The 25,777-nt window shown below is 38.4% G+C and overlaps 1 protein-coding gene across 10 annotated transcripts in view; it reads left to right on the forward strand.

The window, feature by feature from the left end:
* CTNND2 (catenin delta 2) overlaps positions 1 to 25,777 on the forward strand; it is a 634,494-nt gene that overhangs the window by 533,003 nt on the left and 75,714 nt on the right. For all 10 annotated transcript variants that reach the window (XR_008441479.1, XM_054003720.1, XM_054003943.1 and 7 more), the window contains 3 exons: positions 4,672 to 4,789; positions 7,801 to 7,986; positions 17,723 to 17,896. Coding sequence is in view for 9 of the 10 variants with exons in the window: in XM_054003720.1 (XP_053859695.1) it covers positions 4,672 to 4,789; positions 7,801 to 7,986; positions 17,723 to 17,896 (478 nt within the window). In the remaining variant the exon portion in view is untranslated. The remainder of the gene's footprint in view (positions 1 to 4,671; positions 4,790 to 7,800; positions 7,987 to 17,722; positions 17,897 to 25,777) is intronic.

Consider the following 25,777-nt stretch of genomic DNA (forward strand, 5'->3'; position numbering starts at 1 on the left):
TTCCTGTGTCTGTCCTCTCTTATATCAGTCCATGGCAAAAATATTACGTATACTAGATATTAAACATGCTTTCTCTTTTTATCACGGGGCTCTGAGGAATACCTGTCTCAATTTCACCTTTGCTAATTGCAGATTATTTGTTTTCAACCATTATCTGGCATGACTGCAATGAGATCTGCAATCTGCAGACTGGTAGCTGCTACAGGGAAGGTCCTACTACTTGGCATGACCTGAGCATGCTTAGGAAAGGCAGGTGCAGATGCTTTAATTCTTTCTTTGAGATGGGTAAAACTGCCACTGGGAGTAGTGTCAACAGCTTGCTAACTATTCCCATATCCAGAGGTGGCTTGCCTTCTGGATGATCTTTCCATTGAAATCCATGTCCCTCCCCTGTAGAAGGCAGATGATTTTAGTTATCCTAGAATCATAAGAACCTCCCACAGTTTGTATGAGTGTATGGAAAATTACCCTAAAGCAGAAAGAAATTGTTTGGCACCACCCATCTTCCCCTACCTCAAAGCCTGACAATTATATTGAATAACTAATGCAAGTGCCAGGATTGACAGGAGTCGGGTGTGTTCTGCACGGTGCACTCCTTTATACCACACCCTTCATATCCCTAGAGTCTTGGATTGACATGCCCTAAGTATGGAGGATCATGCCTGATAATAGTTTTCAGGTGATATGATAGTTGGCACATTTTCCCATGAAACTGAAGCTGGATTATTTTAGTTCAATTCCTAGGTAATTAGCAAAGTCAGTCTGCCATTTGCTCAGAAAAGCAGTTTGATGAGCCATGGGTCTGAGCTCTTGCTCTGACTATCCATTCCTAGTGTTCCTTTCATGAGAAGAAGATGTCTACATTAACTGGGTTTTAGAGGTCTAACCAGGACCTTCTAACTAAACTGAGAGTTATTCTTTAGCCCTCTGTATTCTTGGTATTCCTGCATGACTGGATTCTATTTGAAATTCATTTTATGGGTTTATGGCAGGCTGAAGGACCCCTTGCCCTGTTAGATTCAAAATGACAGCCTATGGCTCGCATATACGATGAGTAGAGTTGACACAAAGAATTAAAGTATACAGGGTGATCAAGCTGGGCTGCATTTAGAATGGAGAAGTATTTTTTCCCTGAAAACTTGTGCATCATATCTCCCCATCCTGTAAAACATCCAGAAAACATGGTTTCACCTGTTTGAAAAACAACAGTGGAAAAATATACACTGACTTAGTGGGACATCTTACTATCCGTAGATACTACTAATGTTCCAATTTAACATCTGCCCAGTGACCTATAAATTCAGAAATGACAAATCATGTGTTATTTCCTGTCACACTGACAGCTACAGCATGTCCAAGTTAACAATGAGAAATAAAATTAAGACGACAGAGTGTTTTCTTTGACCGCTCATTTAATCTGGAACTTGTTTCTCTTTTGCAGAACTACATAGCCACATCATCCACATCTGTGAATGATTAACAGTGATTACTTCAGTAGAGGTGACATGAGGCTAGCTAGATATTGGGATGTATTTATTTTGAAATAATCAATTGATTATTTCTGCCAAAATGCTGATGCAAGGTTTGGATTTGTCTTGTTTTTTAGTTATTTCCTGTGTGAATAAATGCACCATATCTTGGTGAGGGCTGTAGTAGCTACAAGTCAGTGCAGAAAATAAACAGTGGCTTTTGTAAGAAAAGGAAAGGCAGTCATGGGAATTCAGAATATCCATCTCTTGATTACAGGAGCAACTGGAGCATAATGAGAAAAGATGATAAACAGAAGAACCCAGCTCGACAGCTCCTCCATACAGAGTCAGGAAATGCACTGTCTGTGCAACATGTGCCCCTGGTGTGTCTGTATTGCTTAGTGCAAAGGCCTCATATTCTTTGTTTGCTGTAAATGAATGAGGCAGATAGTTCACAGCTCAGGGACTATAAGGTTGTCTACATTGCTGTCTTGGTGAGGAGGAGTTTCTGGTGAACTTGGAGAGGAGCTGAGAGGCTGACAGTCTATGCAGGCTCTGGACAGTCAAGGTGACGTGCTGTTGGCTTTCATAGAGAGAAGGAAAAATCACCTCAGTGAGAAGATCAGGGAGACTATATCTCTCTCTTTCTCCTGGTGTCTAAATCAGTGTATTTTGAAAGCTTGCACTCAGTATATAAAGAAGCCTGGACACATTATTCTAGTACAGACTTGAAGATCTGTCTCTGTTTAAAAGGATTCAGGAATATTTCAGTTTGTTTTTTTTTTTCATAGTGGTGCAAAGCTGTGCTGAGAACTCTTCCTCAGCATCCTTCCATTATAATTTGTGCAGTTGCTCTTGTAGGGCTGGATACAACTTTCTTTCTTCATCACAGAGTCATAGGATCATAAAATGGTTTGGATTGGAAAGTGTCTTGAAGACTATTGAGTTTCAACACCTTATTATGGACAGCAACATCTTCCACTAGACCAGATTGCTCAGAGCCCCCATCCAACCTGGCCTTGAACACTAGCCAGGAATGGGACATCCACAACTTCTTTGGGTAACCTGCACCAGTGCCTCAATGCCCTCTCTCCATCTGTATTTATCTACCTACTGCTGACTTTATCTGCCTAGAGGGTAAGAGAATGAAATTTCAGAAAGAAGTCAAATAATCTTCTTGTCCTCACTATATACCCCACAATGAGCTTGTCCATGAGTCCACTACTCTGGTTTTCCTACATGTGCTTCCCTTTTGGAATATCCCTCTTGCCTTTAAAGGGGGGTGGGCTACTCTACTTTAGGTGGAGTCCCCAGCCCTGCAAATATAGGGCACAGGCACTGTTTGGGGAAAACCATGCTCTATATTTTTACCTTCTTATTTCTGCCACACTTACTGATAGTAAGTCAGAAATTTCCATCACTTCAGAGAGAGAGAGTTTTTCCAATTGATGTTGTCCAGACCCTACTTCCTGATTACAGAAGAAAGTTTCTCCATGAACTGGAGGAAAACCCCTCACCTGCTGATCTTATAGAAGCAGAGAGATAGAGGAAGAGGCATTGGAGTTCAGGGACCAGAGGAACCAGACAATACAAAACTTGCAAGCTGTTATGAAGGGCAGGCTTCTGATGTGTAATGTGGCAAAAAATGAGGGTTTTCAAGGAGAGTGAATTTGTTTGCTAGAGAGATACAAGAATTCATTCTAGTGGTCCAGGGCTATATCTTTTCTGTCAAGCTGTCTGCTGGGGTGAAGGGAATAGTATTGAATTAATTGGGCCAGTTTGTGTGTGGGAGAACTGCACTAATTAGGACTGTGTGGGGATGCAAGTCTAGATGGTAAATCATATATGTTTAGGGGGCAGAGTCAATTAGGAACCTGCATTGGAAGAATTGGGGGATTGTCCAGTTATAAGACTGTTGCTTTGAGGGAATGAAAATGGTGGGGTTTTTTAGATACTAAGGAGGCAGAACAGGATGAAGTAGATAGAGCAGAAAAAGAATGGAAAGGAAATGTAGCCCTAAGTCCTCTCATCTTCCTCCATCTGAAATTCTTTCCCCCTTCCCAAGATTCCTGTGCTTTTTCCACTTTTAATGCAAAGGTCATTGAAAATGCCATAAAAGATAGAAAGTGCCTTGCCTTCTTCCCAAATTCAAGGGCCAATGTCCTCCCTTCCATTTCCACACATTAGCATTGAATGCATAGGTCTCGTGTGTGTGCTTGTTATGTTCTTTCTTTTTATAAACTTTAGTAGTGGGGAAAGAAGAACTACAGACAAGCCACATCAGCAAAGGCTTATCTTCCCCTACTGAAAGAGACTCTGAAACGTTTTATCCCCTTCTTGAGGTTGCTAGTTCACCCATTTCCAAATCAAACCTGCTATGCAAATTTGCATGCAGTTTTTCTCTGGGAGACTTGATATTAGCAAATATAGATTCTGTTTGTAAATGCTTATTCATACTTATTTGTTTCTTTGTGTATCAGCACTTTGAACTTTATGACACAATATGTTATGCAGTGAATTTTGTTTTAATTGGATTTGTATAAATGTGTTCAAAAGGCCATGTGGCCCCATCTAAGGAACACAAGAATTACAATATTATTATAATAATCTGAGGCCTTAAGTGTTGCGATGTAAAATAAACTATGTAAAGAGAAGTTGGGGAGGCATTAATGTTCTCTCAAAATGAAAGAGGAAAGGAAACACTCATGTAAAATGAGAAGCAAGCAACAGCAGGTGTTTTATATTAGGCTCTGATAATATTTTTCTCTCAAGTTAAGAACCCTAACTACTGGATCTTCAATTCCTAGGAGATGTATTTGTCAAAACCTCTAGACTTTTTAAATGCATATTTTAAAAAAAGTAGGGAAGGAGGGGACGGAGGAAGGCAGGGAGGAAGGAAGGAAGGAAGGCAATTATCAGCCCTTCTCGAAATTTTAGTGGGCCATGAGTCTCCCCATGCAGGTGGGCGCATGCTGCTTGGCCACTCAGCCCCATCCTGTGGAGGACCTGATGTCTTCCATTTGTTCCCCTCTGCGTTACATTTCCTGAGCTCATCCACAGCTGTCTCCATTATTCACAGCTCTGAAGTGATGAGAGGAAGAAAGAAAACATGTGTTTTATCTGTATGTGAACTGTGAGAAGGTTTCATGCGGGCAGTGGGCAGGGAGCCGTGGAGATAGTGACTCTTGCTGTTGCCTTGCAGGAATGTCAGCTCTGCTGGAGAGGAGGCTCGCAGAAGAATGAGGGAGTGTGATGGCCTGACAGATGCATTGCTGTACGTGATCCAGTCTGCTCTGGGGAGCAGTGAAATTGATAGTAAGGTTTGTCATCTTTGTCTTTTCAGCAGCAAATACAGGTATTCAGGTTACATGGGGACTATAAATAAGCAATTTTTTTCATTATATTATTTTTTTAATGCATTGTGAGGAATGTCTTAGCAAAGCATAATTCAGCCCATCTTTTCCTTTTTTTTTTCTGCTGAGCTTTGCAGAAATGCTCAACAGAAAAAAAAAATTATTTTAGTGTGCTAAGCATTGTATTTGTACCTGTGTAGTGTGCACAGGTAGGCATGTCATCCTGTCTATTGAATTATTGAAGTAGAAAATACGATACTGGTTTAAGAAGAGCAAATATATTCCATGTAAAGTTCCTTACATTGCTTTGCCAGTTTTACCTTAAAATTCATTTTTAGTATCCAGTATGAGAACTAATGAGAGTGAGGTAGGCTTAGAAGGCAAACAAGCAAAAAAAAATTGGGCAATTAATAGGCAGTTTTGCAGTAAAATCAACATTATTTCTTCTTTGAAGAGGATCAATGAATGCTTTCAATAACAACTGTGTTAAGATGCCTCATTATGTCAACTTTGCTTCTCTTAAAATGCTAGGATATGAACAAGCTTCTCCAGAGGTGAAAGGCACTCCCTAATTAAAAAGACTCCAAGCATTTACAAATTGAAGATTTGTAATGCATTAAAGTATCCCAGAGAAGAAGAAAAGGGCCAGTTTCTTTTGCTTGCAGTATACAGTGCTAAATTAATTACAGTTGCTGCTCTAGGGCAACCTTGGTCCATTTACAAACCCCTAGGAATTGCAGGAGAGCAGCCTTTTATGCAGCAAGGTTTCAAAGCTCACTGGGCTTGTATTTCCAAATAATACTTCACAGAGTTGTCTGTGTACCCCCATGGGTTTATAGATTTGAGAGGAATAATCTCCTAGCAGTCTCTGGTTACCATCTGAATCAAATAGGAGAAATTTGCCTGTGAATTCAGGGGACGGAGAGAGGAATTAGAGAGCTTCATAGCATGAGGTGCTGGGCTAAGAGCATGGCTTTGTTTTTTTTAAGAAAAGAAAAAACCCTCAAAACACCCAAAAAATCTCACAACCCATTACCCTGTAATCAAATTTCCATTAATAGAAGTTTAGTAGAGGGATGCTCGAAGGACACCAACCCACAAGGCAGGCACAATACCTGGCAGCAGGGGTTTGGGCAAACTTGGCTGTTGCCAGCCCCCACTACCCCACTTCCTTCAGAGCAGCCCCCAAACACAGGGGTGTTTTTAACTTCATTAGCTTCAGAGTAGCCTAAAAGTAGCTAGAGTAGAAAAACTAGTGAGCTTGTACTTAGCCCCTTTATGATGAAACTGAGAACAAAATAAGGAATTAAAGGATCCTTGAAAGTGAAGTCTGTCCAGCTGTGTGGTTAGAACCAGCTTTCTTGGCTTGTAGGAGTTCACCTTAATAGAGAAGGTGTTGATTGAATTTGAGCCTTGGAAGTTTGCTTATCAGTTTTTAGTTTAAGGTAACATTGTCCTCATGGTGGCTCAGCTTATGTTTTCCACAAAATGAGAATTTTAAATGCAAAAACTATGATTTATTAAAAGGAAAATGAGAGTTTAGTATTCTAATCAACAAATGCAAAGCTTCAACTTCAGCATACTATACCAAAAGTGAATAAAATTCATGTTAAAAAAAAAAAACAAAGAGGCAGCAAAGTTTGAAAAATAATTATGGTCACTGTGATGTTTGCAAAGCTTTCAGCTATGAAAAGCTGCACTAAGAACACTTTCTAGACATAGACACATGCACACATACATATTTCTACATGTGTTTATATATTTGGCAGAAATTTCAAATTAGTACAAGTGTATTGCAAAATTGAGACATTTCATCTATGTTAAAAAACAGATATATAAATATTCCTGTATAGATGAATCTGAATTCGATGTCACCTCTGGAGCTTCGTGTCATCACAAAAAACATGTGCTGAGTGCATACCTAGCAGAAGCTCATGCCATATGTGAAAGTAAACCAAGCCCCATCTGTTTGCCTCACTGGTGAATATGGCAGAATATGGTAGAGCTGAAAGTCTCACAGTCATTCCATTCTGGGTTAATGGAGCAAAAGAGCTGGGATGTAGTGGCTATTGCTTTTTATCTCCATAGAGCACTAGGAACAGTGGAAATAAATAAAAATAGATAGAGAATGACTTTTTTAACCGTGCTTTACTTGTGTGCAGAAAATTAAGCTCATATCCTTCTTATTAGGGATAATCAAACCAAATTGAACCAACTAAATGAGTAGGTTTCACGTCTAAACTGAACTTCTTTTAGACTTGGAGAAATTAGGTTGAATTACAAGTGAATTTTCCTCCACTGGGTCTCATCCATTTATGGATTCCTGCTTGCATCTTCTACAGAAGGCTCAACCTATTAGGAAGATAAATGGATGAAAGGGAAAGGCTGCACACAAGGTATCTGTTTGCAGCCTGGCTAGAAGCAGTAAAAGCAGCAAGACAGATCTCTAGTTCTACTTCTGGGACTGGAGAAACATCATCTGTTCATGCTACAAGTACTTGTGAAACGGAACTCAGATCCCAATTTTATGGCAATTTACATAGAATTTTTACCAGAAAAAAAGGTTATTTCTGGTTTTAAAGGGACAAAACCCAGGATCTATTGCCATTTTCTGTTTGTAGCATTTTCTGTTCACTGAGGTGGGAGTTTCCTGATATTTGGAGTGTTCAGGTTCTCTTGATCACTTTTTACCTTGACATCTGTTTCACATGGGGCTCCAGTGTGAAATTCAGAACAAAAAAATTCACAGAAAAGTATTGTCAAGATGACTGATTTGTTACCATAAAAATTTCTGAATCTCTTAACCTATGATTAACTGGGGAGCACTCAGAAATGTGCACACAAGAATTGTGCTGAGAAAATGCACATGCAAAGATAGATGAAATTCCTTCTGCTTCATATTCAGAGTGAGCAAGGGGAGGATTTTAATATTTTTCTGGTTTTGTTCTCTGTATTTTTCTTTTTGTCTTACTTTTCAGACCGTTGAAAACTGTGTGTGCATTTTGAGGAACCTCTCATACAGGCTAGCTGCAGAAACATCTCAGGGACAGCAGATGGGAACAGATGAACTTGATGGATTACTCTGTGGTGATGCCAATGGAAAAGATGCAGAGAGTTCAGGGTGCTGGGGGAAGAAGAAGAAGAAAAAGAAATCACAAGATCAGGTAATGAAAGTTATTTGCAGCTGTGTTGTGAGTAGTTGAAGTGCCCATAATTTAAAATATAAATAATTAATGCACTCTATTAGAAATTAAATGCATGATGCATAATATACAAAACTGTTGTCCTTGTTAATTAGCTGAGAGCTTAAAGTAGAATATGACTCTGGAGTAATAAAATGTGTTTGCTTGAGAAATTGTACATTATGTGGTGCACCTGAAAACTGTAGTCATGGGTACACTGTGAATGCCATAAATACTGTAAAATGCTCTTTGAAAGAAGGCCATTTCTAATGAAAAGTGTAATCTGCATATACTTTACACTGTACTTCCACAGAGCCACGTGTGTGTAGAAATGCTTTAATGCAAACAAACATCAGGCTTGTATATATACACTTGCTTCAAAGTTAGTCTTGTACCATATCTCTACACACTGCGAGAAAACTGTATAGGACTGAATCAAGTCATACGAGTGAATGTTAAAAAAGCATTCATATTTTGATATATTTAATGTTGTTGCCAAAGAAAAATTGAAAAGCAAAGTCTTGATTGCTTCCTCAAGTTATTTGACAGGTTATAATTTTGGGTGGGTTGATTTTTAAAGTGTATTTTTCTCCTTTTTTAGCCCCTTAAGAACTTATAATTTGGAGAATACTGACAGTTATATTACAGAGAAAGACACTGTTGTATCTGTACACACAGCAAATAGCAATAAGAATGGCTACTGATTTATGGGCTTTTTCAGACAGCCTGTGCTATCAGCAGTAGTTTTCCACCTCTTCCTACACTTACTCACTTTTTTTGCATTGTAGTTTATTTCTGTTTCAGGAATATTTTCAAAGAAAATATTTGAGTAAGCAGTTCAGTGCACAGGGTAATAAATGATGTCAACCAGTACTGAAAATATTCCTGAGTCCCTAAAGCCAAATTGTGTTAATATGGAAATGTTATAGCAACATTACTAAGCTAAAACTTAGATACTGAAAAAATGCAACATTCATTACTAGTAAGACTTTTATTTCACTTACTCTTGTGGTTAAACATCCCATCATCAGATAACTTGAATTTATTACAGCCCTTTGTTGGGATTCCCGTGTTAGGCTACAGTGAGATTAGAAGTGTTGAAGCAAACTAATTTTACCCCGTGAAGAAGCCATCATCCCTGTTACTGAATTAACAGTTCTCACACACTGTGCTTGCAGTTATTCAAAGGACAGGAGTAAAAAATAGCATGTCTGGGTATGAATGCGTCACACTGCAACTTGGCTTGCTCTTTGATGCTCTGTTTACTAACACATGCACACACACTCACTATCTAAAGGCTTTTTTAAGTCTTCCTCTTCTATTTCTTCTGTGACTTTTGGACCTGAGAGTCATACTTTTAACTCTGAACTGTTGACTCCTTCAGTATTCCCATAGGGCCTCTCTGTACTGCAAAGGTTCCCTTAAAAACATTTTTTTGCTCCTCCAGACCAAAGAGCTGAGCTCTTTTGGCCGATTACCTTTACAATGTGCATGCTTTTGCCTGCTCTTAGATATTTTTTGTCTGTTTCTATGAGTGCTCATTATTGGCATGTTGCATGGTAAAAGTCTCCTCAGAGCTGTTAGTGTTGGCCTCATGGTAGACTTTTATATAATTTTTTTAATCCAAAGAATAATAAAACTACATACAAATTTTCAGGTTTATGATCACGAGGCTTTTCTGTGGCAAGGACATAAATTTACTCTTTCCAGAACTGATTCTGTTGTACACAGGACTGCTTTGTATTACAACTATTAGAAACATTTTTCTAATGGTGTTTTCTTTGTTCATCTAATTTCCTTTAAATCCAGACATCCTATTTTATCTTGCCATATTCAAGGTCTCACATGTGGATATTATTCAGTTCAAGAATTTTTAAGGGGCCTTGTGAGCATTCTGCAGGTTCTTTTCATCCCATAATCCTCAACTGTTGTTGAACATTCCAAATGATTTGAAGTATATTATCAAGTTAATGTATTATCAAATTAACTAGGGTGCCACTATAAGCAATAGCAGCAAGATCAGTTTGCCAGGAACAGCTCTCCCAACTTACCCTCAGAAATGGAAAAGAAAAGCAATATTTTTCATGTAACCACATTTAGATTAATAGCATAAAATAACTCAAACTGTAATAAGGATAAATGTAACTTTTTTGTCCATTTATTTTGCAAAAATAAGTACAGATGTTCAGAGGTGCTTGTCCAGTGTGGACACAATTGTCCAATTGTGTAAAAAGACCTGTTCTTTCTGCTTCTTTGTCTTTGTGGTTCCTTTAATACTTGAGAGTTTTGTCTTTTCAGACAAAGCCCAGGGCACAGGCACATCTCTATCAGTTGTAACACCTCAGTACAGGGGAGTCATATCCAGTCTATGGTTGCTACATTTTACGTCCCCAGAAGATACCTGTTCAGGGTATAGGTTTTTTTCCCTTTTTTAGCAGCCCATGGGATTTTTGGATAAACAAAATTGCTGTTTCAGTCCTTCTCAGAATATAAGATGTACAAAACTGTGTGGAGGAAAATTGTTCAGATTTTAGTGAATGCAGTTTTAAATTTTCCTATAACACTATTGCTGTAACTTAGTTTCTTCATTATTATGTATATTTTCTTGAACTCCATTTGTGCATTTATGAGGTAATCTTTAATTTTTGGATAAAAGTGTTAGTAAAAAAGAAATAGTAGCAAAACTATTGTAGTTGCAAAAGAAAAACAGATGTATAATTTTAAACAAAGAATAGATGAAGATGCAGTTTTCTGTACTTAAAAAAATCCCTCACAGAGCAGGGGAATTTGTTTCTTAAGCCATAAAACAGGAGAAGCTTGATATTAAAGTTACTTTCTCATGGGTTTTCCCTACAATGAAAATACAAGTTAATTTCTTTGTTTTATGATTTAGGGAACAAGTATCCCAATTTTTCTAAGTAATGTTTCAGGTGTAGTCACATGTAAATTACTTGAAGGAAAGAACAGAATTGAGTGATAGTGTAAAATGTGTCTTCTTTCAAAGGCCTTTCAAGAACAAACTGGAATTTATTTTATATTAATGACATCAGTTGTCTATCAGTTGTCTATAATGGTAACTTCTGTATATCTTGGAATCAAGTAAGAGATGTGTCTTTGTTCAGATCATAGGTCTAATGACACCTTTCAAATTACTTTACTTAAGGAGTTCCCTTAGGATCACAGGAAACAAGTGTTCTTCACATTTCAGAATAAAGGTGGGTGGTGTTAAAAGAGCCCACAATCATTTTACCAGAGCTGAGAGAGGTTCTTGAGGCATCTGCTTTGTCGCACAAATTAAATGTTAGAAGAGACCCAAACCTTCTGTAGGTTTGTGGTAAAATACAGGTATAGCACTGGTTGGAAACACAAAAAGCAAAACTTCTGTTAAGGCCTCAGAAAAAATAAGTGAAACTCACTTGGCTTCTGTCTCAAACCTCTAGGACTGTAATTCTTTACTGTTCTCTTAGTTTTTCTCTGCTGCTTACCTGTGATCAGCTGGTACTGAACTCTCACCCCAATAAGCTCTCCAGCCTTCATCTCTGACTAGGACCTTGTAGACGTCAAACTCTCTGCCTTGTATTGTGTCACTCTTCAAATGGAAACTGATTCTTCCACTGCTGAAAATGTTGTTCATGCAGCTGGCATGCTCACTGCTCACAGGTTTATTCTTTGACTTGTATGAAAAATTAGGATTATGACAAAAAGTAGTTAGGGCAAATCAGGTGTATGGTACAATTTCAGTTAAAAAAAAAAAAACTACAGGGAGTTGTCATTAATCTTTACTTTATTTCTTGTTCCGAGGCCCATTATGTATACACGTGGCGCAATTTCATTTCTTTTCCTTTCTTCTCTAAGAGAAACAGGTTGACTTCTTGGCTTCATGCTTATCTCAAGTTCCCCATCTGTGATCATTCTTGTCAAACCAGAATCTAGCGCAAAGTCTGTTTTTTGATTGGAAGTGACACTTCTGAAATGAGCCTGACCTTCTTTTTCACCTTCTGTCAGGAGCCTTAAGGTATAAGAGCAACATTTCAAGTTATATATCATTAAGAATTGACTGGCACACCTCTTTAGCATGCTTGCTAAATGGCCTATAAATTCTTCTATGTATGTGAAATAGAAGGTTTAAGGCAGTAATATTTCAAAAAGCATAAAAAATAAACCCGCCAGATATGTCTTTTCATGTGGTGAGACCACTGTTTTACCAAGTATGCTTCATCCTCTACCAAGCCATACCAAGCTAATAAGCACAGAAACAGAGAATTGGTGGCAGGTCCTGGGTTTAACCAATAATGTGAACTGTGATTAGGGATGAAAGGCTGTGTTGCCAATACATTCTTGCTCAGAAAGAATATTATTTCCACTTGTTGCTTCCTTGTCTTGCACAAGGTGATTATGTCAAATACTGGGGAGCAAGAATCAACTGTCTTGAGCGATTCCTTACAGAGCATTTTGGAAACCATTTCTGCTTGCTTTCTTGCCAACACAGCATCTTCCCAGATACTCTGTGAGCCTCTCAGTGTCACGTATGGCCAATTTGTTTTCAAAGTCAAAACTGCAGGGTTATTAAATATAATTTGTATTTGTCAGTTTGTGGAACATACTGCAAAGCCAATTAGCTTCAGATTTCTGTGGAGAGGAGAAGGACATGCAGCTTTAACTCCATCACCCTTCATTTGGGAAGGGTCTGTTTTTAAGCAAAGAGAAAATGTACAAACTGAATTAATATTTTTTCTTAGCTAATATTAAGCATAATATTAAAAAGTGAAATAAAAGCACTGACAACAAAAGTTCAGTGAAGGCATTATTTTAAGAGTGTAATGTACAATGTAAAGTACAATTTAGATTTATTAATATCTGAGATTAACTATAATGATTCAATACATTTAAATATTTTGAAAGCATTTCAAATACCTTTCCTGTAATTGTAAATGTTGTTGCATCAAACTGGGAGGGGTACCATTATTTATGCAATGAGGTCTGCTCTCTCCCACCATGCTCCTGTAGTCTCTGTGTCAGTTAACACCTGCATTTATATTCACCACCTTTATTTAGGTCTGAATATCTAAACTGAAGTTTGACTTGATGTAAACAGTGGTATTCTTGCCTGCTTAGTGTCAGCTGCATGGATTCTGAAATTAAGTGTATTTTTGTTGCTGAATTTCTGATTTCTACTCTTGACAGCATTGGCCAATTCACCTCTTGGACAAAGGTGTCCAAAAGAGGTTATTGGAGTGACATGTCTAGGGAGAGCTGGCAGAGATTGCCACAGCTACTGAGACATGCAGGATGAGATATCAGTGTCTTTGTAGGGGACATGTTAGTTTAAAAGTCTTTGGCATTTCAGAAATTGTTTTAGTAAGCACTGTGTAATTATTCATATGAATTTTGTCACTGCTGCTTCAAGGAGTATAGCTACAGTGTTATCAGACTATCCCAAATGTCTAAGATCATTGGAGAGAGGTCTAGATGGTTTTAGACATTGCTGGGGTTTGTTTTAATTTTTTCCTAGATATTTTAGTAGTGGTATTTCATACAGACTGGGGTAAAGAAAGTTTTCACATGTAAAAGATTAAAATAAAATGCTGGTTTTTTGTTATCACAGGAAAACCTGTTGTCATGTGATACCCATTTAAAAGCAAACCCCACCAATTTGAGGTTGTTAGTACAAATCCCAAAATCTGCAGAGTATACGTCTCTGAGTTGAAGCCTTCCCAGGTATTTAGTAGAATTGCACTATAAATATGGATTTACTTTCATTAAAATGAGAAAGGTTGTTGTAGATAATCTATTGTGCGGCGCAGGAAAGCGTCTCGATGAGTGATTTTTTTCTCCTCTCAAAGTTCCTTACAATTATGAAAATTTGGACATTTTATTAGAGTACTCTTACTATCACAAGTCTGTTGTTCTTAAAAGATCTTGGTATTTGGCTTTTTATTTTTCTTGACTTTCGTCTTTTTTTTGCACCAGTCTGGGGAAATGAGAGATTTGTATCTCACCCACGTAACAAGCGGTTTGTCAGCTTCAACCACAATATATGTGGGTAATTTCAGCTGAGGGAGGGAAGCCTGGAAGGAATATTTGTTTATTACTTTTTTTTTTTTTTTCTCCTTAGTATAAGCTAGGAAGAGTTGTCCTCTTTTTCAGAGGCTCCTACTGCAGCCTCAGTCTATTTCAAATAGACCTTCCTGATCATTCCTGATGGGCTGCAACAGTACAGTAACTCTTCCAGTAATTTACTGGGTGGAGGTGTTTACTGGGTGAGGATGCTGCCTCAGCTCATTAATATTTAGCAATGCAAACTGCAAAGCAACTTCTGCCATACTTAAACCACTGTTTTAGATATTGACTCTAATACCACTTGGGGAAATTTGTTTGTTTGTTTGTTTGTTTGTTTGTTCAGGTGATTGATGTTTATGAAATACGAAATAAATGAATGAAGGTCAGGCAAATCTCCTTTGCAATAGCTCAGTTCTGCGTGCCCTGCAGCAGTTGGGCTCTAAAGCTTCAGGCGCTGGTCTCAGCTACACAAAAGACACCAGAAGCCATTAAGCCCTACAGTGAAGAGGCTGCCACAGACTCAGCAGGTGTCATGGTTTAACCCCAGTTAGCAACCAAACCCACACAGCCCTCACTCAGTGGGGCGGGGGCGAAGAAGAGTGAAAGTGAGAAGATATGTAGGTTGAGGTAAAAGCAATTTATTGAGGAAAGCAAAAGCCCCACATGCAAGCAAAGCAAAGGAAGGAATTCATTCACTGCTTCCCATTGGGCAGGCAAGAACGCTTCCCATCTTCAGCCATCCCCCGGAAAGCAGAGCTCCATGATGCATAACAATGATTTGGGTAAACAAGCCCCATCCCTCCAAATGTCCTCCCTTCCTTCCTCTTCCCCATAGCTTTATATTCTGAGTCTTGACACCATGCGGTATGGAATGTCCCCTTGTTCAGCTGGAGTCAGCTGTCCTGACTGTGTTGCCTCCCCTGTGCATCCCCATTCTCCTCGTTCGTGAGGTGGGATAGGTGCAGAAAAGGCTGTGTCAGTGTTACTCAGCTGTGACTAAAACATCTCAGCACTATTTCCAGCACCAGTTCAAAACGTGGCCCCACACCAATTGCTTTGAAGGTAATTACCCCAGCCAAATCCAGCACCATATGGTGAACAGTGACACCCTCCCTTTGCAGCCGCTCAGCTGCTCTGGGCGCACACACCGCATGTGACGAGCACTGCAGGACATTTTCCAGGGTCACTGAATTTCCTGTGCTTTCACATGCATGTGTGGTACCAAAGATTTTCATCATTATTACGTGGACTCTGAGGCAGCACAGCATCTTGGGAAAAAGGTCTTCCCTCACAGTTGATGATAAATTAATGCAATCATGCTGAAAGTGACTTGCAAGAAGGGCAGGGAAATGCAGTAATTTGTCTCTTTTTTTTAAATATTTTCTCATTACTGGGCAGAATGGCAAAACAACATTAAATATTAATTTATCTGCTAGATAATTTCTAGTGCTTTATATGTACCAGCACAGCATGAACATTTATATAGAGCTCTACTTATATCTACTTAGCTGATTTTCAGTACTTCTTGGGATCATACGAGGGTAAATAACTGAGCATAAAAAAAATCATACCCCCACAAAGGGATATACCCCCTCATATGGGTAGATCTGATATATTTGATGCATTTCATGTGCTTTGTCCTTGAAATAATACACCCTGTGCAAACACTCTTTAGTTGCATAATGCATAATTGGTGCAAGTTGAAATGAGACTAGTGAAGACTTGAACTGGTGCCCTTGGACATCACAAGTCATTCATTAGTGGACTTACTAAGGTGCAAAACCTAAACCTGGTGTGAAGTCAGATTTGACCTGTAAGATATGTCTCTCATTTGTTTTCAAAAAAAGTCTGACAGTGTGAATGATTGAATTCTGAGAGTTAAAATAAGAAGCAGACTTTAATGTAATTTTTATGAGCTGAAAAGAACTCATTTCTAGCAAGGCTGGTGATTTATAAGGAGGAAAAAGAACTGAGTCACATGCACTGAAAACAATCTATTGGTTTAAAGGCAGAAATGCATTAAAAATTTCAAAGACACAGCCCCATAATAGTGTCATTTGAAGGCATTGTTTCTCCAGAAGGCATTTGTCCTCTACTTTCTCAACCATCACTGGGCATTGCCATGCCAGTTCTTTTAAGCTATGATAACATTTGTCCAGTGTAGTGAGTTTCACATCTGAGCTGCTTTCTAATAACTGCTTATGTGTATGAAATGGCTCCTCTAGCTTTCCGCTTTGGTGTTTGTTCTGATTTAATTTAGAAAAGAATAGTGGATTTCACTCCTAAATATGTCAATCACACAAAACCTTGTTGAAATTGGGTTAGTTGTTATTAGGGACGACTTGATTGATTGTCCCTTAAAATATATGTATTTTATTTTTAAAGTTCATGGAAGTAAAATTATGGTTGATACTTTCTGAAAACGAGAGGTTCTAGGTCTTTCCCAGTGCAAGTATTATTGTACACTCATAACTAGTTAAATTATCTGTTGCAGATTTAAACCAAGAGTTAATTTGACTTATGCTATCAGTTTAGTAGCCGTTTAATGTCATGGTACAGATTTTTTGCTTATATAGACAAAGTAACCTCTCATCCAAGGTACTGAAAGGTTTACTTTTTATTCTGTTACACAATATGGACATGTCAGAACTGTTAGAAAAGATATTTTAATAAAAAGTTAAGGCTTTTTCCTAACAGTTGCATTAGTGCCATGAGTTATTAAAATCTCTTTATCTGTACAAAACAAAACAAAATATACAATATATATATGTAAGTAGATTTCCATTTAAAATTTTATTAAAAGTGCAGTCCACATCTTACTTTTGTTTAAAAGTCAAAAAGAAAGTCTGTGTCTTTTCCTTTGAGATGTTTCGTACATAGGTGCAAGTGTTGTGTGCTCCACTGGAGAAGAGAATCGCTATCCTCCTGGAATAAAGTATTTATTTCTGGTAAGAGTGGGTTTTGTGCAATAACCTACCGGTTGTTCAGGTTTAAATATTGCACATCTTGGATATCAGACTTGGATTGTTTTTCATGGCAAAACTCAGTATGTGATGAGAGGAACAGTGTGTTTTGTGAGGGCTGGTTCTACCAATTGCACTGGAGTCTCAGACCACACAGCTTGCTGGCTGAATACCTCCTTCACTCTCATTGTGAGAAGCCAGAAGTTGTGCCATTGAGGAAGACTTGTCACACTTGTGCCTTTCATGGGATGGAGGGCTTACGGCCTTGAATGATTTCATTTTCCATAGTGGCATTCTGTATTGTTTTTCTTCTCATGGGAAGAGAAAGAATGTGGAGAACTGAGAAGGATGTGAAAAGAAAATCTCTTCTCCCCATGCAAGTTCTAGATTTGCCCCTTAACGTTCATTGGGCTTTTGTTTCCACACAAAAAAAAAAAAAAAAAAACATACAGTGAGAAGTGGTTTTGTTATGTCACCTAGCTAAAACATTGGGATTTCTGCCAATCTTACAGCTCGTCTGTATGGAATGCTGAGTAGGAAATTTGGTTCCTCCATGAAGAATCACATGATGTGCAAAAATTGAGAACATCTGTTTATGGGCAGATGCCTTCACAGATGTTATCGTTTCAACTGAGGCAATTCTCAAATGTATTTCACTGTTCCTTGCTGACAATCTGATTTGTGCTTTCCAACAGTGGGATGGCGTAGGACCTCTCCCAGACTGTGCAGAACCACCCAAAGGAATCCAGATGCTGTGGCACCCTTCAATAGTCAAACCCTACCTCACACTTCTTTCTGAGTGCTCTAATCCAGACACGCTGGAGGGGGCAGCGGGGGCACTGCAGAACTTGGCTGCTGGGAGTTGGAAGGTAGGAATATTAACCCAATACGTATTTCCTCTTCAATTTTGAAACCACCCTACAGCTGACAGCAGGTTGGTGATATAAATGTATCTAATTGCTTAAGGTAGTGGAATAATCTTCTGTTCTCATAGAACTATCTGAAGTCAAGTCTGAGATAGTATTTCAAGTCCTAAGTAGTCATATCATAGCAAATGTCAGCATACAGCAATGAAGATCACATCGGTCAAGTCAAGTATGAAAAATTGCCACTGAAAACCAATATCCAAATATGGAGAATGAGGAGAAGCAGTTCTTTATGAACCTGGGTGACAGAGCCATGAAAAATGAGCCAAAAATGCCATATTGCAAATGTGGCAATCAAATGAGACCATATTGTTTTGTCACTGCAGAAGCTGATTGACATTCTGTCCCTTAGAAGGCAGGGCATGGCAGAGCAAGACATAAATGATGTGACACCAATACAAGTAATCTTAGCATCTACTTTTTTTTAAAATTAAGCATTATTAAAATACATTCATAATATGACTAATTATATACAATGAGTAAGGAAACATCCAATCAAGGCACTCTACTCCAGCTAATCCAATTTTTCAATTATATTCGAAAGCACTGTTTTTCTTTTATGTATTACTTGCAGTATGTCAAGTAAAAAAATTAAGAAAATACTTGCAGATTTAGAACAGATCAGTAAAATTCATTAAAAAACATTGAACTTTGTTTACTTTTTAGGGCAACTTTCCTGATGGTAATCTGGTTTAATTGGGTGAAAGTACTAACTGTGTAATGCTATGGTGTAACTATAATGCATTGATTTTAAATTAACTCTCAGCAGGAATTTTTCTCATTTACAGTGAAAACAGTCATGTACAGGGAAATGCACTGATCAAAGTTATGTCTCAGAAGGTATCCTGTTGGGTTTTAAGCAGTTGGGCATTCATATGTGATATGTAAATACCAATTTAATTAGGCATTCATTTTGAAATATTAGCACTGACACTAAGAAATTGCTTTCTTTTTCACAGAAAGTTTTATTGGAAGTTGGGTTGGCACACTCGCTAGCTGTTCCAAGGCATGTTTTTGGGGCTTTTTTAATAATGGCTTTCCACCAGACTTAAAATATGTTATTGACTGTTGCATTCAGTGGCATGTAAAATGATTTAACAAAGTATCTGTTCATGATTTTTGTCCTATGTAAGCACTGTGCCTGAAAATCATTATGATTTTATTATTCCCATGTTCTAGACTGCTTCAGATGGTGTAATCCTGGCAGCAGAATGCAATAAATGTGGTCTATCCATCTGGGAATGGGTGTAGCCCTGGTCCAAATGAGAAAACAATGCATGCAGATTTGCCAGCACTAATAGAAGTGCTAAAATCCAAGTGGTGTCCCTTCTCCCATTTCTAATAAATCTGTATACCAGTCATCCTTTAGTTGGCAGAAGTGTACAGTGAAAGGAAGGGAGGCTCTGCAGAGCTCTTTGGTGAGTGCTGGCTTAGAAAAACCGGTTTTGGACTTTAATACTATCTGTGCTGATACCATGGGAAAAGCTGAGTTGTTCTCATATTGCTTTATTTTTCTAAAGATTCACCAATTCTATTACAAGGGATGTGCAGACACAGAATGAATATCCTTAATTTCACATGTCATACTAGCCATTTTTGTGAGGGGAGTAATCCTCTTTGGGGATTACATAAGCATTGATGTTTCCACCTTTTGACCTCTCCTTTCCGCTGCTGCAGTCCAAATATAAAGTGACTGAAATAAAAGATAGAAAACTCTTAAAAGAAGAAGTTATTCCTAAGGGAGATTTAATTTTTTTTAGTTCCTCCAACAAATGGTAATTGTACAAAGAATGGAATTGGTTTTTTTTTACTTGAATTCTTTCAAGAAGAACTTTATGATGTACTGAGAGAGAGAAGAGCAAACTGTATGAAGATAAACAATGTTGCTATTAATAGCAATAGCAATTGTGGGCTTTTCCCAATTAGCATTATTTTAATGCCAGAAGAATCACAGACTGTATGAAGCACCCAGCCTACCAGGTGTGCTCACACACTACTGAAGATACAGTCTCTTCTGGAAAAAAAATACAATGCAACTGATACACTTGCACAATTCTTTCCTATCTGTTTCACCCTTTTGGTTCCTCTGGTACAAAGCTGTCTAATCCTCTTGGGTGGCCAAGAGGGAATATTTTTAACACAGGCAGTGCTTAGCCAGTGCTATTACGGAGAGAAAGTGAGCAGATAAAAGGAAGCCTGAGTAATTTTTAAAAAATAAAAAGTTATGTAGGGGATTTAGATAAATGTCTACCACTAGAATTAACAAACAATATGTGTCTAAATCCCCTAGACTGCTTTGGAGAATTTCAGACACAAAAAGAAAGCAGGTGTATGTAGCTTTAAAGATTACTAGCTCAGAAAGGCTGAAAGTTTTCATTATTTCAAGGAGTATAGTTTCTCAGGGATACATACACATAAAATCAACACATGCACATGGTGAAACATAATCTGTAGGACAATTTTAGCACTGTTTCAGTTGCAGGAATTCCTTCTAAAGCCTAATAAATACTAACATAAAAGAAAAAAGTGGGACTTACTTATATTTACAGACCATTTTTCTATGTCAAAATAAAATGCTTGGGACTAAAGTCTTAACATATATTACCCATCTGCAAAGTAAAACTTGGGAGTTTTTTATAATGACTAATGAAATATTTGGTCAGTGCAATTATTATTACACCAAGCACAATCTGTAAAAAAAAAAACAGAAAAGGAGCATCTTGGTGGCAAATACATTAAGAGATCCAAGTGAAGGTTTATCAATAAAACAGGATACTGATTTTGAGGTAGGAGGAAGAATATTTTCAATGTGAAAATTTAACACAAATCTATAATAATCTATGACTGTGTATCTTGACTTTGGTGCATATTCTGGTTTTGAAAAAGATTGACAGCTTATATACAAAGCAGAACTCATTTTGGAAGAGACTGTTTCAGATAAACATGGACATTTGTTCATCTCACTGTTCTGCATCAGGATGTCATCACTTAAGGAGGATACTGGTATTGGAATATAAAGGAGAAGAACCATCTCTGTCATGGAATATTATCAGCACAGAGATACCTTTTTTGTTCTTGTGCTTACTTGATGCATCTATGAAAAATAGGATTGGCCCTTCTGGAATAGTAACTGTGGAGACAGCCAATATGTAAGTCTTTTGGAAAGACTGGACAAATTAACATTTTCCACATCACTGCCAGGGTATCACATTGCCTAAGGTCCAACTGCTGCCCTGTACAGTGACCTGTGACGCCTCCTGACAGTGCTGGTGTCTGCCAGTAATGCAAACTCCAAGCACAGTGCTGCTACCTGACAGCAATGGGGCAGTTTGTCAGCCCTGGATCTGCACCCATCTACCACCTTCTGCTGAGTTCAGCTGCTACTTGGGACTGGAAGAGTTGCTGTTTTAGAGATGTCATTGCTTCCCAAAACATTTTATCCCATCAGTTCATAACCATGGTAGTCTCATGATATCCTGAACATCCTGCAGGCAGAAGGAGCAACACATGAAAAGCGTGGCCCTTGGGTTAGGCTTTGCTTCCTCTCATTGCCACTCTATGATTTTTTTTTCTTTGCCAAAGGATAGGCTTTTTGTAATTCTACTTGATGCAAACTTGAATATTAAAGCTGCTTAGAAATATGAAATAATAAAACTAGTGAAACACTTTCCTCATCAATCTTAGCTGGAGTTTTCCCTGAACAAATAAAGTTTGAGACATGCCTTTGGAAGCAGTGCAAACTCTTTATTTCCCATTAGGTATTAACTTTCACTGGGAGCTCTGTTATTTTTCTTTGCCACTTAATTTGTGTTTAACCAAATTTGTGCAAAAATGTAGAATAAGAAAAAAGGAGACTTTCTGACTCTCTCAGCTCTATTCTGAAGACACTTGCCTGCTTATTAAAAAAATTTCTCCCATTATAACTCTTCAAACCAGAAGTTCTTTCTGCAATCTCATATAATTTTTTTATTTTAATGCCTTGGATTGAAAAAATTACATGGTTTAAAATTGCAAGAGTGATCCTGTAAAAGATGATCTTTTTATATGTAGTCTGGCATTAGTACTTCTCCTTAGATGGTGAAAATAAAAGTGGCAAGTTCTTTTTAGTTTTCACCTTGGTCAATTGGCTATTAACACATTAAATCTCCTGAGCCTGTAAAAAGTTATATGGAAAATGTCCTCGAGTTAACAGTGTCAAGCATCCAAGGTTATGTCCCTTCTGAATAAAATTACCCTCTCAGGAAGAAAGGAAATATTAGGATATCTGCTTATTACTGTGTCTGTATGTATGTATCTGACAGCTGAATTTAGGCTGATGTCAGTTTATCTGCCAGACATTACTGCAATATTGCAAGACCTGTTGCTCTGAACTCATAGAATCACAAAAGAGCTCAGGTTGGCAGGGACCTCTGGAGGTCGTCTGGTCCAACCCCCTGCTTAAGCAAGGCCACCTAGAGGCAGTTGTCTGGGACCATGTCCAGATGGTCTTCTGAATGTCTCTAAGACTGGAGACTCTACAACCTCTCTGGGCAACCTGTGCCAGTGCTCAGTCCCCTTCACAAGTGAAAAAGCAATTCCTGTTGTTCTGCAAAAGTCCTGTGTTTCAGTTATTGCCTGTTACCTCTGGTCCTACATCACCTTTGCTATTACATGCAGCTGGTAATGCAGTGTTGTCACCACAAGTGGCATTTCCTTAGTTTTGTCAAACCCTTAAAAATAATTTCTTCATTCATATGATCCTTTTAAAAAATACTAGCATTACTTACATAGGCAATACCTATCTTTTAAAACCAGGAAACAACACAATGGCTTACATCGGAACAGATAGCACACCTTCTCTGGGCCTTGCTTAGTCCCTTCTGTGCACTCAGTCTTCTGTCTCAGTTACTTTACAGGCTGTTATGAACTCCCTCATCTGCTTTAATGACAGGATGGCCAACTTCCTTTTCCTCACTATTGCTGATACAGGCCAGGATGCCCTTGGCCTTTTTGGCCACCTGGACACATGCTGGATCGTGTTCAGCCACTGTCAAGAAGCACCCCCAGGTCCTTTTTCACTGGGCCACTTTCCAGCCACTCTGCCTCAGCTTGCAGCGCTGCCTGAGGTTGTTGTAATCCAAGGGCAAGAAGCATTAGATACCTCAGCCTTTTCCTCATCCCCTGTCACTGTGTTTCCCTCTGCATCCAATAAAGGATTGAGATTCTCCTTAGCCTTCTTTTTGTTGGTGTGTATTTATAAAATATTTTTGTTGTCTTTTACAGTAGTAGCCAGATTAAGTTCTAGGTGGACTTTGGCCCTTCTGATTTTCTCGCTGAAACCTCAGAACATCCATGTAATCATCCTGAGCTCCTTGCTTCTGAAGGGGGTGGAAAAACTCAGTTCATTTTTTCCTGAGCTCCAGCTTTGTTCAGCCTGGCTGCTGCTTTTCCCCACCGGCTCATCTTCTAACATACAGGGATGACTTGTTCCTCTCAACAACTGGAACAAGCTTTTAAGATTTCCTACTTGAACAATGTCTAGCCTTCTTGGACTTCTTTGCCCTTCAGTACTGTCTGCCAAGGTACTCTGTGAACCAGTCTCCTACACAGCCCAAAGCTTGTCCTCTGCAAGCCCAAGGTAGCAGTTCTGCTGACCCTCCTCCTTTCTTGTCCTTCGACTGTAACGTGAGGAGCAAGTGCTGCTCTGTTGAGGTCAGTACCAGTCTGATGAAACTATAGCATTCCTTGGTTGGTTCTTTCTAGCACCTCTCCTTTCTGTTCCATGTTTGATCATACTCAGCAGGGAATGACGAGGCTCTTTGGTTAGACTGCTGAATGTCCCTGCCTTTGATCCCTAATATATAGGTACAATACCCGTGTGAATGGTGTTTATGGGTCATTGGCATGATCTCTTGAGATAGGATAGATGCTATCTCACTCTTTGTTCCTCAGACAAGCCACCACATTTATTTTGTTAATTCCATGCAAGGGAAATCTGAATCTCACAGGAGCAAGAGCTCCATTAAGTAAATTATTAGATAAGGAAACTGAAAACATAAAAGGGACCATTTTAGACACAAGGTCAGTGCAGCTGCTTCAAAGAGTAGTATGAGAAAGAGTTTCGAGCTCCTTACCAGCCAGACACTTGAAGATAATGAGTAATTATTTTCTAAAGCAGTAGACATCTAGGTTATCAATCTTCTCTTATCAGGCAAGGACATATTGTGGGTTCCTTGCCAGACTTTTTTGATGACTCTAGTTATTTATGTATTAACCCTTTGAAATTTCATCAGGTCGTTCCAAGAGAAAGTTTTCTTGGATTACAGTGAAGAGGCTTGCTTTCATTTTCTCCAAAGTAGTAGTATTATGAATCTTTATGTGATGGAATGCAGAAGACCACTTATAACATAGTATGTAATCAACAAAGTCAATTTTTTAAATAACTAGTGCTTTATTCTGTCAGGAATTGCAATGCTTTGTTCTGTCAGGAATTCTTACCTGGGTAGAAGCACCTCATAAATGAGGCAGCATCAATTGTTAAAGGTAGATCTAGAGGACAGAAGACAAAACTGAAGGGACAGGACAATATTTAAAAATCAAGAGCTGTTGCTGCAAACACTTGTATCATAGACATCATGAGGAAATAAGCGTTGCCATCTGTGTGTGGAATGGGAGCACAGTAGTTCGTAGTGGCTTCATGTTCAAGGTAATCCCTTACTATAAGCAGTTTTCTTCCCGTGAGATGTCACTTTTGTCCCAAATCTTTTCTTTTTAAATTATGTTAGTTACAATGTTTGGAAAACTAATCGTAAAAGTTCTCAGATCATTTTGGAAACACAATACCTACTTGTACTGCAGAACCAAGAATGATGAGGTGCAAGGACAGTTCCTTACCAGTTTTGCCTTCCTGTTTAAGATAACTTCTGTTAACACAGTTTTATTTGATCTCGTTACTTTATTTAACTTTGTAACTTTACCCACTGTTTTTTTTTTTTCCTTTCTCTTTAAGCTTGACTGAGGTTGTGGAGCAAGAGAAGAGTAGCCAGTTAATACTTTTCTCTTGTCCCAACCCAAAGATATAGAGAACTTGCTGGTGGTATACCAGATAGGATCATTTCTGAGACCAGAACACTGCAATCAGGGGGCAGAAAATCCATGGGATGTCTCTTTCTGCTCTCTTCAGAAACTGCAGAAAGTTAACCAAGATTTCAGAGCTTTGCTCTCTGTCAGGTCATGTGACTTCTTAGGGATCCCAATAGATTTATTTGAGTAAAGTAGATCTTTGAAGTAGAAGATCTTCGAGTAGATCTTAGTAATTTTCGAATATAGAAATATTTTCTTGTTTTCCTGATAGGTATATTACATTGAGTCTGATCAGACAGAGAGGAACATTAATTACTCACTGATCTTTGATTATTGAACATGCAGGTCTGCTATTTTACTACTGTTAGCATGGACTCTTTCTAAGCCTTTCCTAGCAGACCTCAAGTCTCTCTAATCTTCCTGGTACTCTAGTTTGCTGAATGATTTAGTTTGCTTTGTTATGCCTGCTCCCCTGATTTAGCTTTCCTGTTGTAGTTTATGTCTCAGTAGTTCCCTTTAGTATTCAGTAACTCAATAGTCTTTTGGGTCACAGTGTTGAACTGTACCAGTACAATCCAAATTCTAGTCAAAGCTGAAGTATGGGACAAAACAGTCTTCAGATACTTTGGGAACACTGATGTCAATGGCAGGAAAGTGAACCCATTCAAAATGCCAAGTGTATACAGTTGTTGGTATTTCTTGCATTTTACGTGGGGAATTGATTTTGGTAGGTGGTTTTTTTTTTCTTTCTCATTTTATGAT

The sequence above is a fragment of the Vidua macroura genome, chromosome 1, assembly GCF_024509145.1.
Source record: "Vidua macroura isolate BioBank_ID:100142 chromosome 1, ASM2450914v1, whole genome shotgun sequence".
Lineage (NCBI taxonomy): Eukaryota > Metazoa > Chordata > Aves > Passeriformes > Viduidae > Vidua > Vidua macroura.